The sequence below is a fragment of the Gnatocerus cornutus genome, chromosome 7 (assembly GCF_029298725.1).
Source record: "Gnatocerus cornutus isolate USDA-ARS CGAHR chromosome 7, icGnaCorn1.1, whole genome shotgun sequence".
Taxonomy (NCBI): domain Eukaryota; kingdom Metazoa; phylum Arthropoda; class Insecta; order Coleoptera; family Tenebrionidae; genus Gnatocerus; species Gnatocerus cornutus.
In genome coordinates this window covers 16,134,011-16,151,148 of record NC_142239.1, presented here as the reverse complement: position 1 = coordinate 16,151,148, position 17,138 = coordinate 16,134,011, and the positions used below count along the sequence as shown (strand labels likewise).

The window sequence follows — 17,138 nt, the reverse complement described above, 5'->3', positions numbered from 1 at the left end:
AGCAACGCCCTTCGCAGGTCATTCATACCATGGTCGCCTCAGGATCCCGCCAAGCGTGACGCGTCTAATACTGCTACGTCATTGCAACTACGCAGTTAGCAGCCCTTTAGAAGACAGTAGCGGTGCAGACGAAGAGGCTACGATCGATACAAAGCAAAAAGTTGCCTTGGCGAGGAAAAAATAGCAACTGTATTACTGGTTGCCAAAGCAAAAAGGCGAGGGTCTGTTTGCTTATAAAAACATAATTACCCAACAGTATTGTTGTATTGTTTATTGTTGATGTTTACTACTTTTGTAACAGTACGATGAAAATAATTTATGGACCTCTGAAAAAACGAGTTCTTATCGGAGGCGTTCAAGTTCAAGATTTTATTGAAAACGCGCGTTCTTTATTTTCTAATTCTTCAATTTCCGCGTCCATCACAAGATTAGCAACAGCTTTCTTCAGTCTCGCAATCGTTGTAGGTCGCAAATGCTTCACGGTTTGGGCAACCCCATGGAAAAACGCGTCGACAGGATGGGTGTCGTTATCATATCGTACTTCATTTTTTGTTTGGACAGTTTTGGTGTCTTCTACATACTCTTCCTCTGGAAACACGGTGTCTTGCTCCGGCTGAGATTCCTCCGAAACACTACTACAGTCCTCCTCTTTGACTTCAAGACTTAGAGGCGCTTCTTCTGGAGGTGGCTCATCGCGTTCTTTACAGGGAATAAGACTTAGAGTCGCTTCTTCTGGAGGAGGCTCATCGCGTTCTCTACAGAGAATGTGAGGCCGAAGAAACTCCATTTCGGATTCGTATACATAAGGCCTAATCACCCCCGTAGCGGACTGGCGCTTGCGTTGCTGTTTGACGAAGGCATCTCGAAGACTTTTCCATTGTAATTTCACTCTCTTCACTACAAGAATGAAGAGATTTTATGCATCAGTGTATGTTGGGTTGCTACGCCACTGACCTGTTACTTTGTCGGTTCTTCCGTAGACTTCTCTTGCCACTTCAAGCCAGCTTCGACTTTTGCCTTCCACATTTCCGAATGTTTTGTACACCGAAGATTTTTTATAAAGAAATGGTTTGTTGCGAACCGAATGTATTAACTTTTCCGCGTTCCTCATTTTTAAATTGACGTTGGCAGAGAAATGGCGGAGCGAAGCGAAAGCGGACGCGTTTCGCGATAACGCAAGCGCGGCGCGATATTACCGCAGACCGCCAGGTCAGAGGCGGTTGGAACGAAACTCGCGAGGAAACTAACGGTTTAGTTAAAATTTTGGCGGTAGATTCAAACGATTCTTCCTCTATTTCTTCTTGTATATTAGTGCTATTGCGACTACGCTTTTTCTTTCGTTTTTTCATTTTGTGTTTCTTTCGAGGGAGGAAATACAAAACTGGTGGCCTTTTCATTTTCTGTCTGTATTTTCTAGTTTTTCCGCGGCATATTCATTTCTTTTGCGGTTGGCGGCGGAATTTCAAAGCGGCGGCGTTTCTACGGTTTCCACATAACTCTCGGAACTTCTCAACGCAGAGATGCGACGATGTGGTTAAAGTTTGATGCACAAACCGCAGGCGTGAGTACAGATGGTTTCAGAAATTCTAGGAATGTAAGGCCAGGACTGGCTTCGGAATTAGTACGGTTGGGGCACCCTTCAATAAACAATTAGTTTCATTTTTGTTTATAAAACAAATCCAAAGTATTCAGAATGAAACAAAATTAACATAGAAAATTGACCCGGCGCATCCACCATTTTGTCGAAAATGTGCACCAAGAAAATATTAACTTGTATTCTCGTTTAAAAACCAAAGTAAAAGCTTCTATTTATCACAGTTCGACAATGCAAAAGCTAAAAAGCCCCTTCATTTCCACAACAAGACAACATTGTGGTCCCTCTCCAGCTGATCCTCCAACTGCTGCGTCGTGACGCCAGTGGCGCAACAAATCTCGTCCAAATTAGCGGCTCCTGATAGCGATTTCTGCAAATCCGACGAGTCACTCAACAAAATTGGATATTTGTGTACTCTTCTTATCAAACCCTCCAAAACCCCGAACTGTACTAATTTCCTTTCATTAATGCGTAAATTCGAGGGGTTGAAACGAAGACACAAATCACGAATTGTCGTTCCTCTGGTCATTGCCGCGAACATTCTGAAGACGTCTCGGAAATTCGGGAGCTGTCTTTGAGACACGGCGACGTATTTCAGACATTTGTTCTAAAAATTTGAAAGATAAAAGATTGTCGTACTAGAACAGAAGTACCTGTAAATTGAGATCATGTGCGAGCATCTTAAGTTGAGGAGTTGTACAGTAGACATTTCCGTATTGAAAAAGAGGGACTAAAGCGACGACTCCATAATAGACTAAATTCTGAACACAAGCTTTAACTAAATTGTTTTCGACGTCAGCAAGCGCGGCTATGCGAGCTACGTGGTTAAAACCATCAATGTAAGGAGCAACTTGTTGTGTAGTTAAATCCCACTGTTGATTAGGCAACTGCTTGATAAAAACAGGAACTTGATGGTCTGCCACTGGTGAAGGGTCACTTCTTATGTGCACCACTTTCAAGTGGGTAGCAGTGGGGCCTTCAGTCAGAGCACACTCTCCTCTAGTATTGAGCTCTCTAATAACTTGCTTTAGTATAGGAGCTAATTTAGTTGCAGCTCTCCCATCTGAGAGGAAACTGCTTTCAATCTCCATTGCTATCAAATAGTCTGATAATTTAGTGACAACGGGCTCATAATGGACTGTTCTAACATTACTGTCACACACAAGACACAAATTGAAGTGATAAGCATTTCGCGGGTACTTTTTATCGTCTATTCTGACTGGGAATCCTAAGATTTTATAATCTGATAGAGTTCTGTAACAGTGGAATTACTTTCAGTTTTTGTTGTCCAAAACTGACTTACACTGTTATGGTACTTCTTTGCAACTCAGCCTTGGTGATAATATAGACACTTATGCTATCAAACAGCTCCTTTGAAATGTATTGCTCTGGCTCCTAAAATTCGATTTATTTATTGCAAATAAGCAGCGACGACAACGTACTTGACAGGATATTATAGGGCCAGCTGTGGGGTGAAATTCACAGAAGAAAATGCACCTAATAGGGCCCTCCTGGTTATTTGGATCGAAGTTTTTGGTGACATAACCTAAATTTTCCATTATTTTGAACATTCTTACAATTACACCTTGCCACGACTTCTTATACCAAATTCCTGTTCCCCTTTATCAATTTGATCGTATCTAATCCGTGTAATAAGCTCGATATTATAAAAAACTGGAATTATTTTAATTGTAAAAAATACATTTACAGGTACCTGTAATCCAGTTGTCAAACTGACGTAACAAAGCGAGTTCAATTCAAATAAAAACGTAACTTTTATTTAAAATTTGGTCTAAAAGTGGAAATCATTACATAACTAAAACGTAATTAAATTATTGCTGCAACAAATTCTGCAATATCCGTTCATTTCGATGCTTCAATAAATAATGCACTCCGAGACTTTTTTCCCATTCGGTACTGTAAGAACACTTATCACAATAAAACTTCGGGAAATTCAGCGCGTTTGGACTCTCACTCGCCTTCATGACTTGTTCCGAAGACCACTCAATGTGTGTCTCTCGAATGTGCCGCCTCAGACTGTCTTTTCTCGTAGTTTTCAATGGACATAACGCGCATTTAAAATAAATGTTTTCATTTTTACTACTGTGACTTTGTTGGTGGATCTTTAAAGACCTTTCCAGTGTCGCACTGAATGGGCAAAGGTCGCAGCTGTACCACTTTTCATCTGTTTTTGAGGGAGGCATAAGGTCACTTTTGGTAGCCACAAGTTGTTTCTTTCCTGTTGATTTTGGTAAAGGAAGGATTTTCCTGGGTTTTATTACTGGTGGTTGATCTAAATGGACGGTGGTCGGTGGAGGAACTTCTTCTTTACCACCAGAAACGGAATGTTTGTCTTTTTGGTGGCGTTGCAACTGGTCTTTCCTTTTTGTTTTAAAGTTACACGTTTTACAATGAAGCCATTTTATTTTTTCTTTATCCTTGTGCGACGATAACATATGTCTATGTATTAAATCCTTTCTTAACGCCATGTAGGGACAGAGCTCGCACTTCACCCATGTTTCAGTGTTCTCCAGCGGCTTTGCCAAGTCTGCGGTGATTGAGGAAACCAGAAGAGGGTCTCCAGAAGGTAATTCCTCCGGCTCTGCCTTTATAGTTGTAAAAACATCCACAAACTCGTTGACTGGTGCGGGCTGAATCGGTACAATTTTCTTCTGACCATGTTTATCTTGTTGGTGCCGCTTTAAATTATCAACACGTTTCGTCTTAAAATCGCAACTTTCACAGCGGTACCATTGAGTTTCCTTTTTGTCTCTATGTCGACTTGTCATGTGTCTTTTAAGCGAGTCTTTGCGTGTCGTCGTGTACGAACACAACTCACAAATTAGTTTATATTCCCTCCCTGGCGATTCAACAAACTCTATGGTTTCCATGTCTTTTGTTGTGTCCTTCTTTCTCCTTTTGATCCCACCTTTGAAGTGTTGCTCTCTTTGGTGGCGCTTCAGATTATCCACGCGCTTGGTTTGGAATGTACAAAGGGGGCACTTGTGCCAATCTATCTCACTTTCATCTCTGTGTAAACCCATTCTGTGTCTCTTCAACGAATCACTGTGTAGAGTTTTAAAAGGGCACTGCTCACATTGTATCCATTTGGGAGCTGTGACATGGCTATGCTTTGATTTAATGTGTTTCTGTACCGATTTTTTACAAATAGAACTGTATGGACAATCCGGACATCTAATAAAGACCCGTTCTTCAGTATGCTTTGATATAGTGTGTTTCTTTACACTGTCCTTCCATATTGATTTAAATGGGCATTGTTCACATTGGAACCAATGAGTTTTCACTTTAGCTGTGTGTTTATTATTTTTATGGCGAGTTAAGTAGCTGAGACGACCAGTTTTAAAGGAGCATTTGAGGCATCTGAACCACTCAGCATGCTTGCAGTAGTCAGAAACGTGTTTCAGAAGTATTAAATTTGAGAAAGTTTTAAAATTGCACTTTGGGCACGTCAGTGGTTGAGTGTTTTTACGGGAAGATCTTTGGGAACATTTGTGGGTTTTCAGATCCACTAAATTCGACGTTTTGTAGATGCAGTGGACACATTTATAGGGCTCCAGATTGGAGTTTCTGCAGTGGAAAACTTGACTTGGCATGGTCTAATTTGGGGAGAAAAAGCCTAGAAATTAATAAAGTGTTGTAAATAAAATGCCTTGAAATATTATATAAATGACAAACCTGCTTTTGTGTCGATTTAAAATCAGGAAAAGTTTACATAACCTCACTTTTATGTATACTGATTGCACAACTAGAACCGAAGAAAAAACGAAATGACTGTAATTTATGGAGTAATTGGGACACGTCTGATGTAATTACTTCGTGAAAACAATTCTAACCAACAATTTTCGTGCAGAAAGTCAACATTCGAGTTTTAACGTCTGTAAAGAAAAATGGCTTTTATGTTGTGATGATATACGAACCCATCAATGCGCAAACTCTGCGTAATTTGATTGATTTTGAAATTGGAGAGTTTAAAGGGCTGTTTTATTTTAAATTTGCGATAATTGAAAACACGTCAAAATAAAAAAAAGGGCGAAGTGTTATTTGTTACCAACTGTAAAAAACTGGGGTTTAGTCTGGGCAATTTTAGTAAATACATTTTTTATTTATTCATTTCTTTATGCATTTAAAACTAGGAAAAACATTTAATTAAACTCTTGTAATTAAATGTTTGAAAATCAAGTTTGGTTTATCCTACCCGACAAAATTATTTGAAGTTGGTACCAACGCAACGATAATGACCTCACAAAGTCCCTAGAATTTGAAAGTTTACAGTTTTTTAATACTTTCGTGACCAGAATGGCCGTATTATCGTGTTTACCGCGGAAGAAAACTCCTCAATTTCATTCAAAATAATTCACTGAAATCTGCTTCTGTTTTTGTGATGCGATTTAAACTGACGCTGACTTTGGCGGTCTCTTGTAAGTAAGGTTATGTTTAGTTGACAAGTGCCCAAAGAACATGTGTTGTGTTTGTTGTTTTTGCGTTGTTATTGTTGATTGTGTTGAATGAAACAAGTTGAATTTGTTGCTGGGACGACCCTTTATGCTGTTTTTATCAACTGGTGAGTTGTTTTTATGAATGAATTCTGTTTTTATGTGTAACATTTTTTGGTATTTTCGGGAGTTTTCTGGTAAAAGTATTAAAGGGTGTAACTGGGAGAGATACCAACACGAGAGTTTTTTACATATATTTATTCATAGTAAATCTGATAAAGTACAAAAATTTCCTGTACCATGTAGTACTATCACACAAATCTTACTTATATTCTTACAATAAAATAACAGCAACACATTTTACAGTCAAAGATTAAACCTTCCATTCCAATACTTGCTAATACTTATAATAATACCAAAAATTGCAAAATACTGAATCTGAATTAAAAATTTTGATTAAGTTCTATCAGTATCACAAAAATGAGCTTTGCTTTTTACTTTATACAATATACAAAGAATCATCCTCTGAAAAAACTCAACAAATACTCTTGAAATATCAGTTTTTTTCCACCAAGGAAATGAATAAACTTTTGAGTAACAAAAATACAAAACATCCAATAAGTTTTCAATTGGAAAAGTTATTGGATGCAACTGTTAACATCAGTTTTTTTAAAATTTAAACAAACTGATCTTAACATACAGGTACATTTTAAATGAAATCACTCTCAATATCACTGATCCTAATTATAGTCTTTTTATGAAAAAGACTTCTTTCATATGCGTTGTGATCATATTCCAGAAGTTCAGTCACTGGTTCTAAGATAAATAGACTTTCTAAACACTAATCCTAATGTTAATAGACTTTGTAATTTACATACGGTGAGGATAAGCGAAATTTGTGGTACATGAATGTGTAAAATTAGACGTGTCATGTTACGAAATGTGACGGCGATTTTGATACATCAGTCTTGTCAGTTATTCTATTCTAAAGTAGAACGATACAGTTTTTTCTTGCTTAAGATATAAGCCGGACTTACCACGATGGTACCACCTCTTGCAAAATTTCTACAACAAAATTATTATTAAAAAACAATTTTCCGCGCCAGTCCAAAACTTACTTTAAAAATTGCGGGATAAAGTTCCATCTCGTGGAACTTTGCTTAAACGTCAAATTCAGTTCAAAAGTTGTGGCGGTTCCTGGATCACACTTGATCAAAGACAGTTTTCTGCATTCTTCTAAACCCTCGAAATTAACATAAATAAGACAACCACGAATCCCACACGGTTCTGATTCGGCCATTGCTAAGATATCCCGGGATATTCTATGGAGAAGGCCGCAGGGTAAGAGAACTTCGCCACAGGATAAGTGAGTTCTTTTAGCCGATCGTAACTCCATCTCTAAACGATGACTTAATGATGGGATTGTTAGACAGAGTCCTCTGTCATCGGGAGATGGAAGAAAGTCTTGTGGACAACCTGCAACGAAAGTAAAATGTTATTTATGCAAGATTTAATTTTAGACTGATTGATTTATCTCCGGGTGGAGATAAGAAAAACGAAAAATTCAAGTGGAAGATGGCGAGCCAAGTTGTGGGTAAAAATAGTACAAAAAATGTTTATGCAATGGGAAATATTTGATGAAGTGTTTTCTATGAAACTTGGCGTGTGATTGGAGGAAAGCTCGTAAATTATGTCAGGATGTCAAATCCAAACATTTTCATCAAATTTATTTTTAGTTCGTTGCTCAGTTATAACCGTTTTTTGTTTTGATAAAAAATTACCGCTCCTGTTGGTCAACCTGATTTAAATAATTTATTCAAAATTAATGAATTACTGCCACATTAAAAGTATTTCGATTTTTTACCGTAACTGAAAAAATTGACATAAATATCAAGCGACATCATTTTATGGTCATAAATCATAGTTTCGTAGACAATTTATGCAATTTGGTCATAAAACAATCATAAAAATTTTCAATTAAGTTCCGTCCCGAACTACTATTAATTTTTATAACCAATCACTTGTGTGCATAAATTATATAAATATAGAAGAAACCACGTTTAAGAAAGTTTACGAGCATATTTATAATCTTTATTCATGTATTTTTAGACGAAAACCAGCAAGTTTTTTTTTTGTTTTCTCACAACGCCTGCTCTGATTCCCAAAGAACAACCATTTTTGTGTTGGTGGAAATCATTTGCTTCACAAAGATTAAATCTCAGAGTTGGCAGAACTGGTTTTCAACAAATAAAAACCAGAAACATATTCTAGTACGTGTTTTTCTTAGTCGATGGCTGCACCAAGAGCGTGACGAAATAACACCAACAAATGCGTAACAAGTGGTGTTGTAAAAAACAGTTGGTACTTTACATGCTGCTCGCATTTTAAGGGAAATAAAGGATGTTATGGGACCTTCTTGGGACTTGTCGTCGTCAAAAAGGGAAATCAGTGATGGGCACTCACAGAGACACTCAATGTACTTAATTAAAATGTATATTCGACAAAAATACGTTTACAGGGTAACCGCAACGTACGATGGTAAAAACGGAATTTAATTATAACAGGGTGGTGGTGGTTTTATATGAGTTCTAACAGATAAAAATGGGTTAAAGACCAAATGTCTAATGGGGGTCGCATCCGGATCAAAGATCAAATACATAATTTCTATTAGAAATACAAATTAAGAATATCTACCCGGATCAAAGGGCAGACGTCTATATTAGGGTAGTATCAGGAGCAAAGGTTAAGCTTAGTTATCAGAGATAAACCTACCACCCACTATACTTTAAGTAATATGAATAAAAATTAATTACAAATACATGAAATATTATTAGTGATTATAACACTCTTCCTCCCTAAGAGTTTTGATATACCTACAAAATTTACAATTTAGATAAACTACTATTTCTTGATCGCAAATTATAAGGATTACTAATAACAGGAGTTTGTTCATTGTTTTCTTCCATTGGAACCGCTGGACTTGTAGTTGTTTCGAAACGTTCTCCAGTGTGGACAGACAGTGCAATGGAGTCACGTCTATTTCGAGGTACCCAAAAGTTGGACAGAAGTTTTCCAGAACATTTCTTTGGGAGAAACCGTCCGACACAAGGAATCCAGGTGCAATCGCAGCAGTATCTCGATATGCAGCAGCAGATAGAGAATACGACAACGAGAACGAAAAGCACTGCGATCGAGAATCCGAAAAAGTTGAAGTACTGATGACTGCCAAAGGAGTTGTTCATCTCGGTTTCCAGGGCGTCATCGAACTTTTGAAGTTTGAGGTTCGCATGCCGAAGTTCGTCCAAATTATTGCTGTCGATGTGAATAGGATCCATTTGCGAAGCTACCAAAATCTTCTGATTTTCTACACAGCAATCGTCGGAATTGATGTCGACATGTGGAATGTAGTTCGTGAAGTTGTGGGAAATATTGGATGAAGCAACCAAGTTTGTAGTCATCGTGTAGCAGTGACAGTGAGGTGCCAATTCCAAAATTCCAACATCTTTGAACGTAATTTCGATGGCGTTTTCGAAATCAGAGTCGCATGAGATCGTAGCTGGTGTTGCATGGCTCATAGCATATAACCATTGATTACTGGATAATTGATGCCAAACTTCGATGTTTGCCTTGATGGTTCTTGTCATACAATCTTCAGGTATGGACTGGACATTTTCAACTCTAAGTTTCACTTCGCAGATTGGTTGTTGTGACGTTAGACGTATGACAGGTCTTGGACAAAGATATTCGGAATCCGGCAGTTCCAAGCAAACAGAGAGATCTTCCAACTGTCCGTAGTGCGTCCTTGTAATGCTCATCATTAGAAAGGAAAAACTAGGATTGATATAGGAATAGACAGTCGAATGATTTGATGGTGAAGGGAGAGGAATTAATTTATATAAAAAGTATCTAATGTTATCTACTAAAGGAATTCTGATAACATAAATTAGAACATCATTATCATAAATTACTGAAATTTTACTTAATGCAAAATAATTGTGAATTTTAAATTCTTGATCTAGAGGAATTGGAAGTTGAGTATTCGATTTAAGTTTGATGTTACTTAGTTCATTCTTAAAATCGGTCGGAGTGACAATGAATGGATGTAGAATATTTTGCTTTGTAAATAATATTGAAGATATTATTGTGTCGCATTCTTCATTTAGTTCGACAATTAGTTCTTCCAATAAAGTTAGATGATTAAGAACAGCTTGAGCTGATACGATATTGTTAATATTTTCCGATACTGATTTACTAAACGAGTTGAATTTATTAATGTTATCATTGAGCTTATTTTCATTTAATTTAAGAGACTGAACAGAGTTGTAATAAAGATGAGAAATTTGAACATAAGACTAAGGGTTTTGGTTTTCTTAATTTGAAACATATGGCTTCAATAGATTTTTGTGATATATTTTCCGTTGTTTCTTAATAATTACGACGACTGTTTGGTTTGGATTAATTTTTTCTATTTTATAGGGACCTTTATAAGTCGGTGATAGTTTTTTACTATATCCTGGCTTATTTGCTCTATCTTGGATAAGTACCAAATCATCTTTCTTAAAATTATAGTCGTGCGAATTTCTGTCATATCTAATTTTGGATTTTTCTTTGCTTTTTCCTGAATTTTCGCGGGCAATTTCGAATGTTTTGTTTAGTCGGAGTTTTAATTGTTGATGGTAGTCATCATAACTATATCTGAATTCTGGTGAAGAAGTTACTGTTTGTGGTAAAATAGCTTTATTTCCGAAAACTAGCTCAAAGGGAGTAAATTTAGTTGTTGTGTGAATTGATGTGTTATACGAAAACATGGCACTTGATACAAACTTATCCCAATCGGTTTGTGTTTTGTTAATAAAGTGTTTGAGGTAATCTTTAAGTGTGGAATGTGAACGTTCTAGAGCTCCATTGCTTTGTGGATGATATGGTGAAGTAGTAATGTGACGGATCTTGAAAAGTTTATTAACTTCTTTAATCAAATTAGAGGTAAAATCAGTGGAGTTATCGGTTACAATCGATTTAGGTATGCCGAAAATCATGATGAATTCGCATAATTTTTCAGCAATCTGCTGAGCTTCATGATTTGGAATTGGATATGCGTATGAAAATTTTGTTAAATCGTCTTGAAGAGTTAGGATGAATCGATTATTACTTTCGGTGATAGGTAATGGACCTACGATATCGAGAAATAATTTTTCAAATGGTTGAGTTGCGGTGGAAGTTATTTCCATCGGTGCTTTAAGAGGGTGACGATTTGTTTTGTTTAACTGACAATCTTTACAACTTTTTATAAATTTTCGTATGTCCTTTTTCATGTTTTTCCATTTGTATATTTCTTTGATTATCTGATACGTTTTGAAAAATCCCCGATGTCCTGCGATGGCAGTACAATGATTTTCTTTCAAAATGTTGATAATTTCTTCTTCGTCTTTTGGCTCTAATTTGCAACGGTCAATTATGGAAACTTCAACATCAGTCTGATTGAAAATATAATGAATCATTTCGTGTATTAAATCTATTTTAAATCTCTTATTTAGTAATCGTGGATTTTCAATGAAAATTTTTCTTAAGTTAGCTTCCCGAATTTTCTTTCTCAAATTGAGCAAACTATAAAACACATCTTTATAGGATGGTACGTCAAAGTGGTTAAGATGTGATATCATTAAAAATGTAGTTTGTTGCGTCTGATCATTCTTCAAAGTTATTGTATCATAACTGTCGATTTCGTGAGGAATTAAATTTAAATCATAACGTTCAGAGATTGAATTAAAATATTTGTTATTTTGATTAAGGTCTTTTGAAATGAAGAAAGCGTTTGGAAATTTGGAAAATGGTTTTTCGCGAATGTGATTGATTTCGATTAAATCTTGATTTTGATAATGAAAACGAATAAAATCATCATATGATTCGTTGTTTATCATCATTATGGGGTTTCTTGAAAGAGCGTCAGCATTTGAATTTATACGACCCGGTTTGTAATGAATTTCGTAGTCGTATTCCTCTAATTTTAAGCGCCAACGTATGAGTCGGGAAGACGGATCTTTACAATTGAATAACCAAGTTAATGGTCGATGATCAGTGATGATTACAAATTTTTGGCCATAGAGGTATGGTCGAAAGTGTTTTGTAGCCCAAACAATCGCAAGTAATTCTTTTTCTGTTGTACTGTAGTTAGTTTCAGCCTTATTGAGTGTACGAGACGCGAATGAGATTGGTAAGTCTTTACCTAGCTCACCTTGTGATAAAACAGCGCCTATCGCGTAATTTGAAGCGTCCGTAGTTAAAATAAAAGGTTTCGTGTAATCAGGATATTGCAAAATTGGTTCATTTATTAAGGCATTTTTGAAATGCTGGAAAGCGTTTTCTTGTTCTGTATTCCAAACAAATTTTACACCCTTTTTTAACAAAGTTGTTAATGGTTTTGCAATAGACGAAAAGTCTTTAACAAATTTTCTATAATATCCCATTAAACCGAGAAATTGTTTAATCGATTTTTGATCGACAGGTGTAGGATAGTCGACAATTGCACGAATCTTTTCAGGATTTGGTTTTACGCCATTATCAGTAATAACATGACCCAAATATGAGATTTCCTTATGTAAAAATTCGCATTTGTCGGGTTGTAATTTTAAATTGTTTGTTCTTAACCGTTCGAAAACGTTTTGCAATTTGTCGTTATGTTCCTGTAATGAAGAGGCATATATTATGATGTCGTCTAAATATGTGAAGCATTGACTTCCTTCAAGACCAGTTAATACTGATTTCATTAATCTACTAAAAGTTGCAGGTGCATTTTTTAGTCCGAAAGGCATGCGAAGATATTCGTAATGCCCATTAGGTGTTGAAAAAGCTGTTTTATTGACGTCTTCAGGTCTTACTAATATTTGATTAAATCCCATTGCTAAGTCTAGAGTAGTGAAATATTTACTATGTCCCAACTGATCCAAAATATGGTCTATATTTGGAATTGGAAAGGAATCGCCTACTGTGAAATTATTAAGTTGACGATAATCTGTTACAATGCGCCATTTACGTTTACCTGAAGTGTCTGTTCTAGTTTTAGGCACAACCCAAAGTGGGCTGTTGTATGGACTCTTTGATGGTCTGATTATATTGTCTTTTAGCATTTGATTTATCTGATTTTCAACTTCGATTTCGTGAACTTTTGGATAACGATAGATTTTGGATGAAATCGGTTTTACATTTGTTGTTATTATTTCGTGTTGAACCGTTTCCGTATGCGTTAAATTATCACCCGGAAGATAAAAGATATCGTCATATGATTTACAGAGATCCATGAGTGTAGATTTCTCTTCTGGATTTAAATGTTCCAATCGTAAATTGGTTTGTAATAGATCCGATCTATTTTTTAAATTTTGGCTTTTGTTTACAGAGTCTTTGTTTATCGTGAAACATGCATGACTGTCGAATTCCTCTAATACTAAGTCGATTTTCTCGATTTTGATTATTTTATTAGAAGAATTAAGAATTGTGGTTAATGCTTTTCCGTTTTCATTAACTTTCAGAATTGCCTTAGCAAGATAGACATCGTCAAGAATTTTGATTTCAGGAGTTAGACCTTCTGAAATATTTTTATTTAGAATGTTAGCTTCAACTATTGTCTCAGAACGAGGTGGAAGATAATAGCAGTTATTGTTGACATTTGAATTAAAACTGAGTTTTAAAGGAAATGGCAGATCTTTAAGTTTTAATTCAGATTTTTCGTAATTGATTTCGGCTTTTTGTTGAGTTAGTAGAAAATCGTTGCCAATTAAACCGTCGAATGGAATATTCGTATTGTCTTTAACAATGTAAAATTTAATCGTTATCTTGTGATTAAAGAAATTTAAATCTAAAGATACGCTACCGACTGTGTCAACTAAACCGTTTGCACTCAAACCGTTCAGCGAAACTTTATCTTGAGGATTATAAAAAACACCTTTTAGTTTTCGTAATTTATCCACTTTAATTAGACTTACACTTGCCCCTGTGTCTACAAGAAATTTGAAATCCAAATTCTGGTGATTAACCGATAAATAACAGGCACTATCATTATGAGATAAAAAGACGTTTTCTATTTTTAGTTTATGATTATTGGGGTTCTCGACTCGATTATTTTTAGACTCATGATGATTATTATTATTATTAATAATGCATTTACAAACATTTAGATTTTCGTTTTGACTTCTTGCCGATTTAAGATTTAGAGTAAGTCCACAGGTACGGCAGTTACCTGGGACTGTAAGGGAGTTTAAATGTACATCGGCTTGGGAAGTTGTAGTTTGATTTTGTCGTTTTTTGTTATTGTTATATTCGCGTTTTCGACATTCGTGAATTAAATGTCCAGATTTTTTGCAATAATTACATGTTTTATTTTGATTTGAATTTTGATTGCTCGCGCTGGATGCGTTTTGATTATTGAAATTCACGTTATTATCGTTGCCTTTTTTTCTCGTTCGACAATCTTTAAGTAAATGACCAGGTTTTTTGCAGAAGTTACAAATTTTTACAGAGTTAAAATTGTTAATTTTTCGAACTTGCAAATGTTTTTCTTCTAATAAAGCTTCCGAAAGTGCAGATGCTAATGTAGATGGTTTACTACGACGAAGAGCTGTAGAGATTTCGTCTGATGAATGAAGAATGAATCGTTGTAAAGCCATCTCGCGAATTGAATCTAATCTACCTTGTAAATTTATATCACCTCTATGTTTAAGAGAAATTGCATTTAAAACACGAGTTCGAATCTGGTCTAACCTAGTGTGAAATGAATGTACTGATTCCGTTCTGTTTTGTCTAATATTATTTAAATCTTCAAGCAACTGAGTTAAGTCTCTATTATCAGAAAAAGCTTCGGTTAAAACATTTTTTAAGTCATCCCAATTAGTAAATTCTTTTTCCTGAATTTGAGCTCTAGCTGATCCCTTTAGTTTTGACACAATATAAACAAGCATTAAACTTTTTTGTGTACCTTCACACAACTTATAAGCGTTCTCACAGTTTTGAAGAAACTCATAAAAATCTCGTCGATCTCCCGAAAATGAATCAGGTATTAAAGACCTTATATCAGAGAAATTATGGACTGGAGTTGCTGGAGTTGTTGGAGTTTCAGGCATGATTATAACAAGCAATAACAAGTAGCACAAAAAACAGCAAGAAAAATAAATCTCTGCTTACCGCGAAAGAATCCTGCGTTTTCTTTGGAATGTTGATCCCGATGGTTTCAATCTTCCAATGCTCCCAATCGAATGCTTCTAATCTTCCAATTAAATGTTCCCAATCCCACTTCTGACACCAATTTTTTGTTATGGGACCTTCTTGGGACTTGTCGTCGTCAAAAAGGGAAATCAGTGATGGGCACTCACAGAGACACTCAATGTACTTAATTAAAATGTATATTCGACAAAAATACGTTTACAGGGTAACCGCAACGTACGATGGTAAAAACGGAATTTAATTATAACAGGGTGGTGGTGGTTTTATATGAGTTCTAACAGATAAAAATGGGTTAAAGACCAAATGTCTAATGGGGGTCGCATCCGGATCAAAGATCAAATACATAATTTCTATTAGAAATACAAATTAAGAATATCTACCCGGATCAAAGGGCAGACGTCTATATTAGGGTAGTATCAGGAGCAAAGGTTAAGCTTAGTTATCAGAGATAAACCTACCACCCACTATACTTTAAGTAATATGAATAAAAATTAATTACAAATACATGAAATATTATTAGTGATTATAACAAGGATCAAATTCCTACCATAAAGTAGGTATTGTTAAATCACGTCAAGCTTTATTGCTGCAAGTACTGGAAACGGTTACGTTTTTTTGGTTGGGGAAACTAAAAGAAAAGAGGGTCGAGCAGGAATTGGAATTTGAAATGTGTTGGCAGCTCTGACTTGTCAAAATCGTAAGAACAATGATACCAACAGACTTAAAAACATTCTACACTGGATAAATGATTATAGTTGGCAATCTTTGGTTGTTTTTTTGATAAAATTTGTAAGATAATTGAACTAATCAATAGTGCATTGTTTGTCATGACAATGTATGCACATAAATATTTGGAAAAATTGGAATTTTACAGTTGGCAGAACTAGCCTAAAATAAAAATTTGTTGTTTTCTTGTTTCGCACCAGTAGCGTGACGAAAAATCGGTCACTGACAAGCAGTAGGAACAACTTAAACCATTAAAAAAACCTGAAATCTAGCGAATACTTTCACACCTTTTTCACTATGATTTTAGGGGTGGTAAAAAATCCCAATAAATTAAAAATTCGAGTAAATTTAAATAATTTGTTACAACCCCCAAACCGTTGGTAACTTTTGAAATGACTTACTTGAGGGTGCCGGAACCGGTGTGTCCACAAAAACCGATTCAATGATGTCCGATGACATGGTCTTGGGACTCCCCAATTCTGGGGTTTTGGGGAGGACCCCCGACAATTTGCTGAAAACTGCTTGAAGTTTGGAATTCTTGGAGGGTCGCTCCTCCTCGCCCCTTTTCCTCAACATTTTTCCCGATTTTTTTTCACAACCCTTCCGTCATCTCCGGTCTCCAGAAACCGCTGCACCGGGTGCCGGCTAACAAAGAACTCGAACACATAAGTCAGCTGATCGAGTGGTGGGGCTAGTTTCCACCAATAGGAAGATCTTCCACTCTTTATGCTCCCTCTGCCTGGTAACAGCCGTCAAAATCAGCTGTAACGATCGATTAGGGGATAGCAACGACGGATGTTTGAAGTTTCTGTCTCTGTCGGTAAACCGGCTGCTCTGATTGACTTACTTTTGGGTTTTTTCAGTGGAAACGCAATTTTTGGGGGTGGGTGCTCCACCAGTGTCGTCTTCTGAGACACTTTTGTCACTTTTTGATGTGTTTTTACCGCAAACTCGCGTACTTTTAGTAGTAACTTTGAATAAAGTCAGGTTTCGTAACAAAGAACAATTGAGCAACAGGGAAGACAGAGAGGTATAGCGACGTGAGTCTGAGATAAATCTGCCACGGTCCGGTTTCCTGTTTATGTTAAGGCTGTCTTCGTCTCCTCATCTTTGGTCTTTTACTAACGCACGTAGTCACCTCTTGTTGTCAAGGG

At 36.2% G+C, this 17,138-nt stretch overlaps 4 protein-coding genes and 1 long non-coding RNA gene across 5 annotated transcripts in view; 1 reads left to right on the top strand and 4 right to left on the bottom strand.

The window, feature by feature from the left end:
* Positions 1-256: 256 nt before the first annotated feature.
* LOC148171666 (uncharacterized) lies at positions 257-1,202 on the bottom strand. Its single transcript, XM_088042068.1, has 2 exons — positions 955-1,202; positions 257-897 (listed from the first exon to the last, which is right to left on the bottom strand). The coding sequence occupies exons 1-2, from the start codon at positions 1,109-1,111 to the stop codon at positions 362-364; spliced, it is 693 nt and encodes a 230-aa protein (XP_087898194.1). The 5' UTR covers positions 1,112-1,202; the 3' UTR covers positions 257-361.
* Positions 1,203-1,435: 233 nt separating this feature from the next.
* Positions 1,436-3,322, bottom strand: Nprl2 (Nitrogen permease regulator-like 2). The gene is made up of 4 exons (XM_088042045.1): positions 3,037-3,322; positions 2,898-2,989; positions 2,248-2,848; positions 1,436-2,201 (listed from the first exon to the last, which is right to left on the bottom strand). Exons 1-4 carry the CDS (start codon positions 3,163-3,165, stop codon positions 1,848-1,850), a joined length of 1,176 nt encoding a protein of 391 aa, XP_087898171.1. The 5' UTR covers positions 3,166-3,322; the 3' UTR covers positions 1,436-1,847.
* Positions 3,323-3,379: 57 nt separating this feature from the next.
* LOC148171664 (uncharacterized) lies at positions 3,380-5,549 on the bottom strand. The gene is made up of 2 exons (XM_088042018.1): positions 5,291-5,549; positions 3,380-5,231 (listed from the first exon to the last, which is right to left on the bottom strand). Exon 2 carries the CDS (start codon positions 5,206-5,208, stop codon positions 3,427-3,429), a length of 1,782 nt encoding a protein of 593 aa, XP_087898144.1. The 5' UTR covers positions 5,209-5,231; positions 5,291-5,549; the 3' UTR covers positions 3,380-3,426.
* A 308-nt stretch (positions 5,550-5,857) lies between these two features.
* Positions 5,858-17,138, top strand: part of LOC148171660 (uncharacterized) — a 54,263-nt gene continuing 42,982 nt past the window's right edge. Inside the window, exon 1 of the long non-coding RNA XR_015770507.1 lies at positions 5,858-6,176. This is a non-coding gene — a long non-coding RNA (uncharacterized LOC148171660). The remainder of the gene's footprint in view (positions 6,177-17,138) is intronic.
* LOC148171663 (protein charybde-like) lies at positions 6,375-16,668 on the bottom strand. Its single transcript, XM_088042072.1, has 3 exons — positions 16,386-16,668; positions 7,167-7,524; positions 6,375-7,113 (listed from the first exon to the last, which is right to left on the bottom strand). The coding sequence occupies exons 1-3, from the start codon at positions 16,558-16,560 to the stop codon at positions 7,029-7,031; spliced, it is 618 nt and encodes a 205-aa protein (XP_087898198.1). The 5' UTR covers positions 16,561-16,668; the 3' UTR covers positions 6,375-7,028.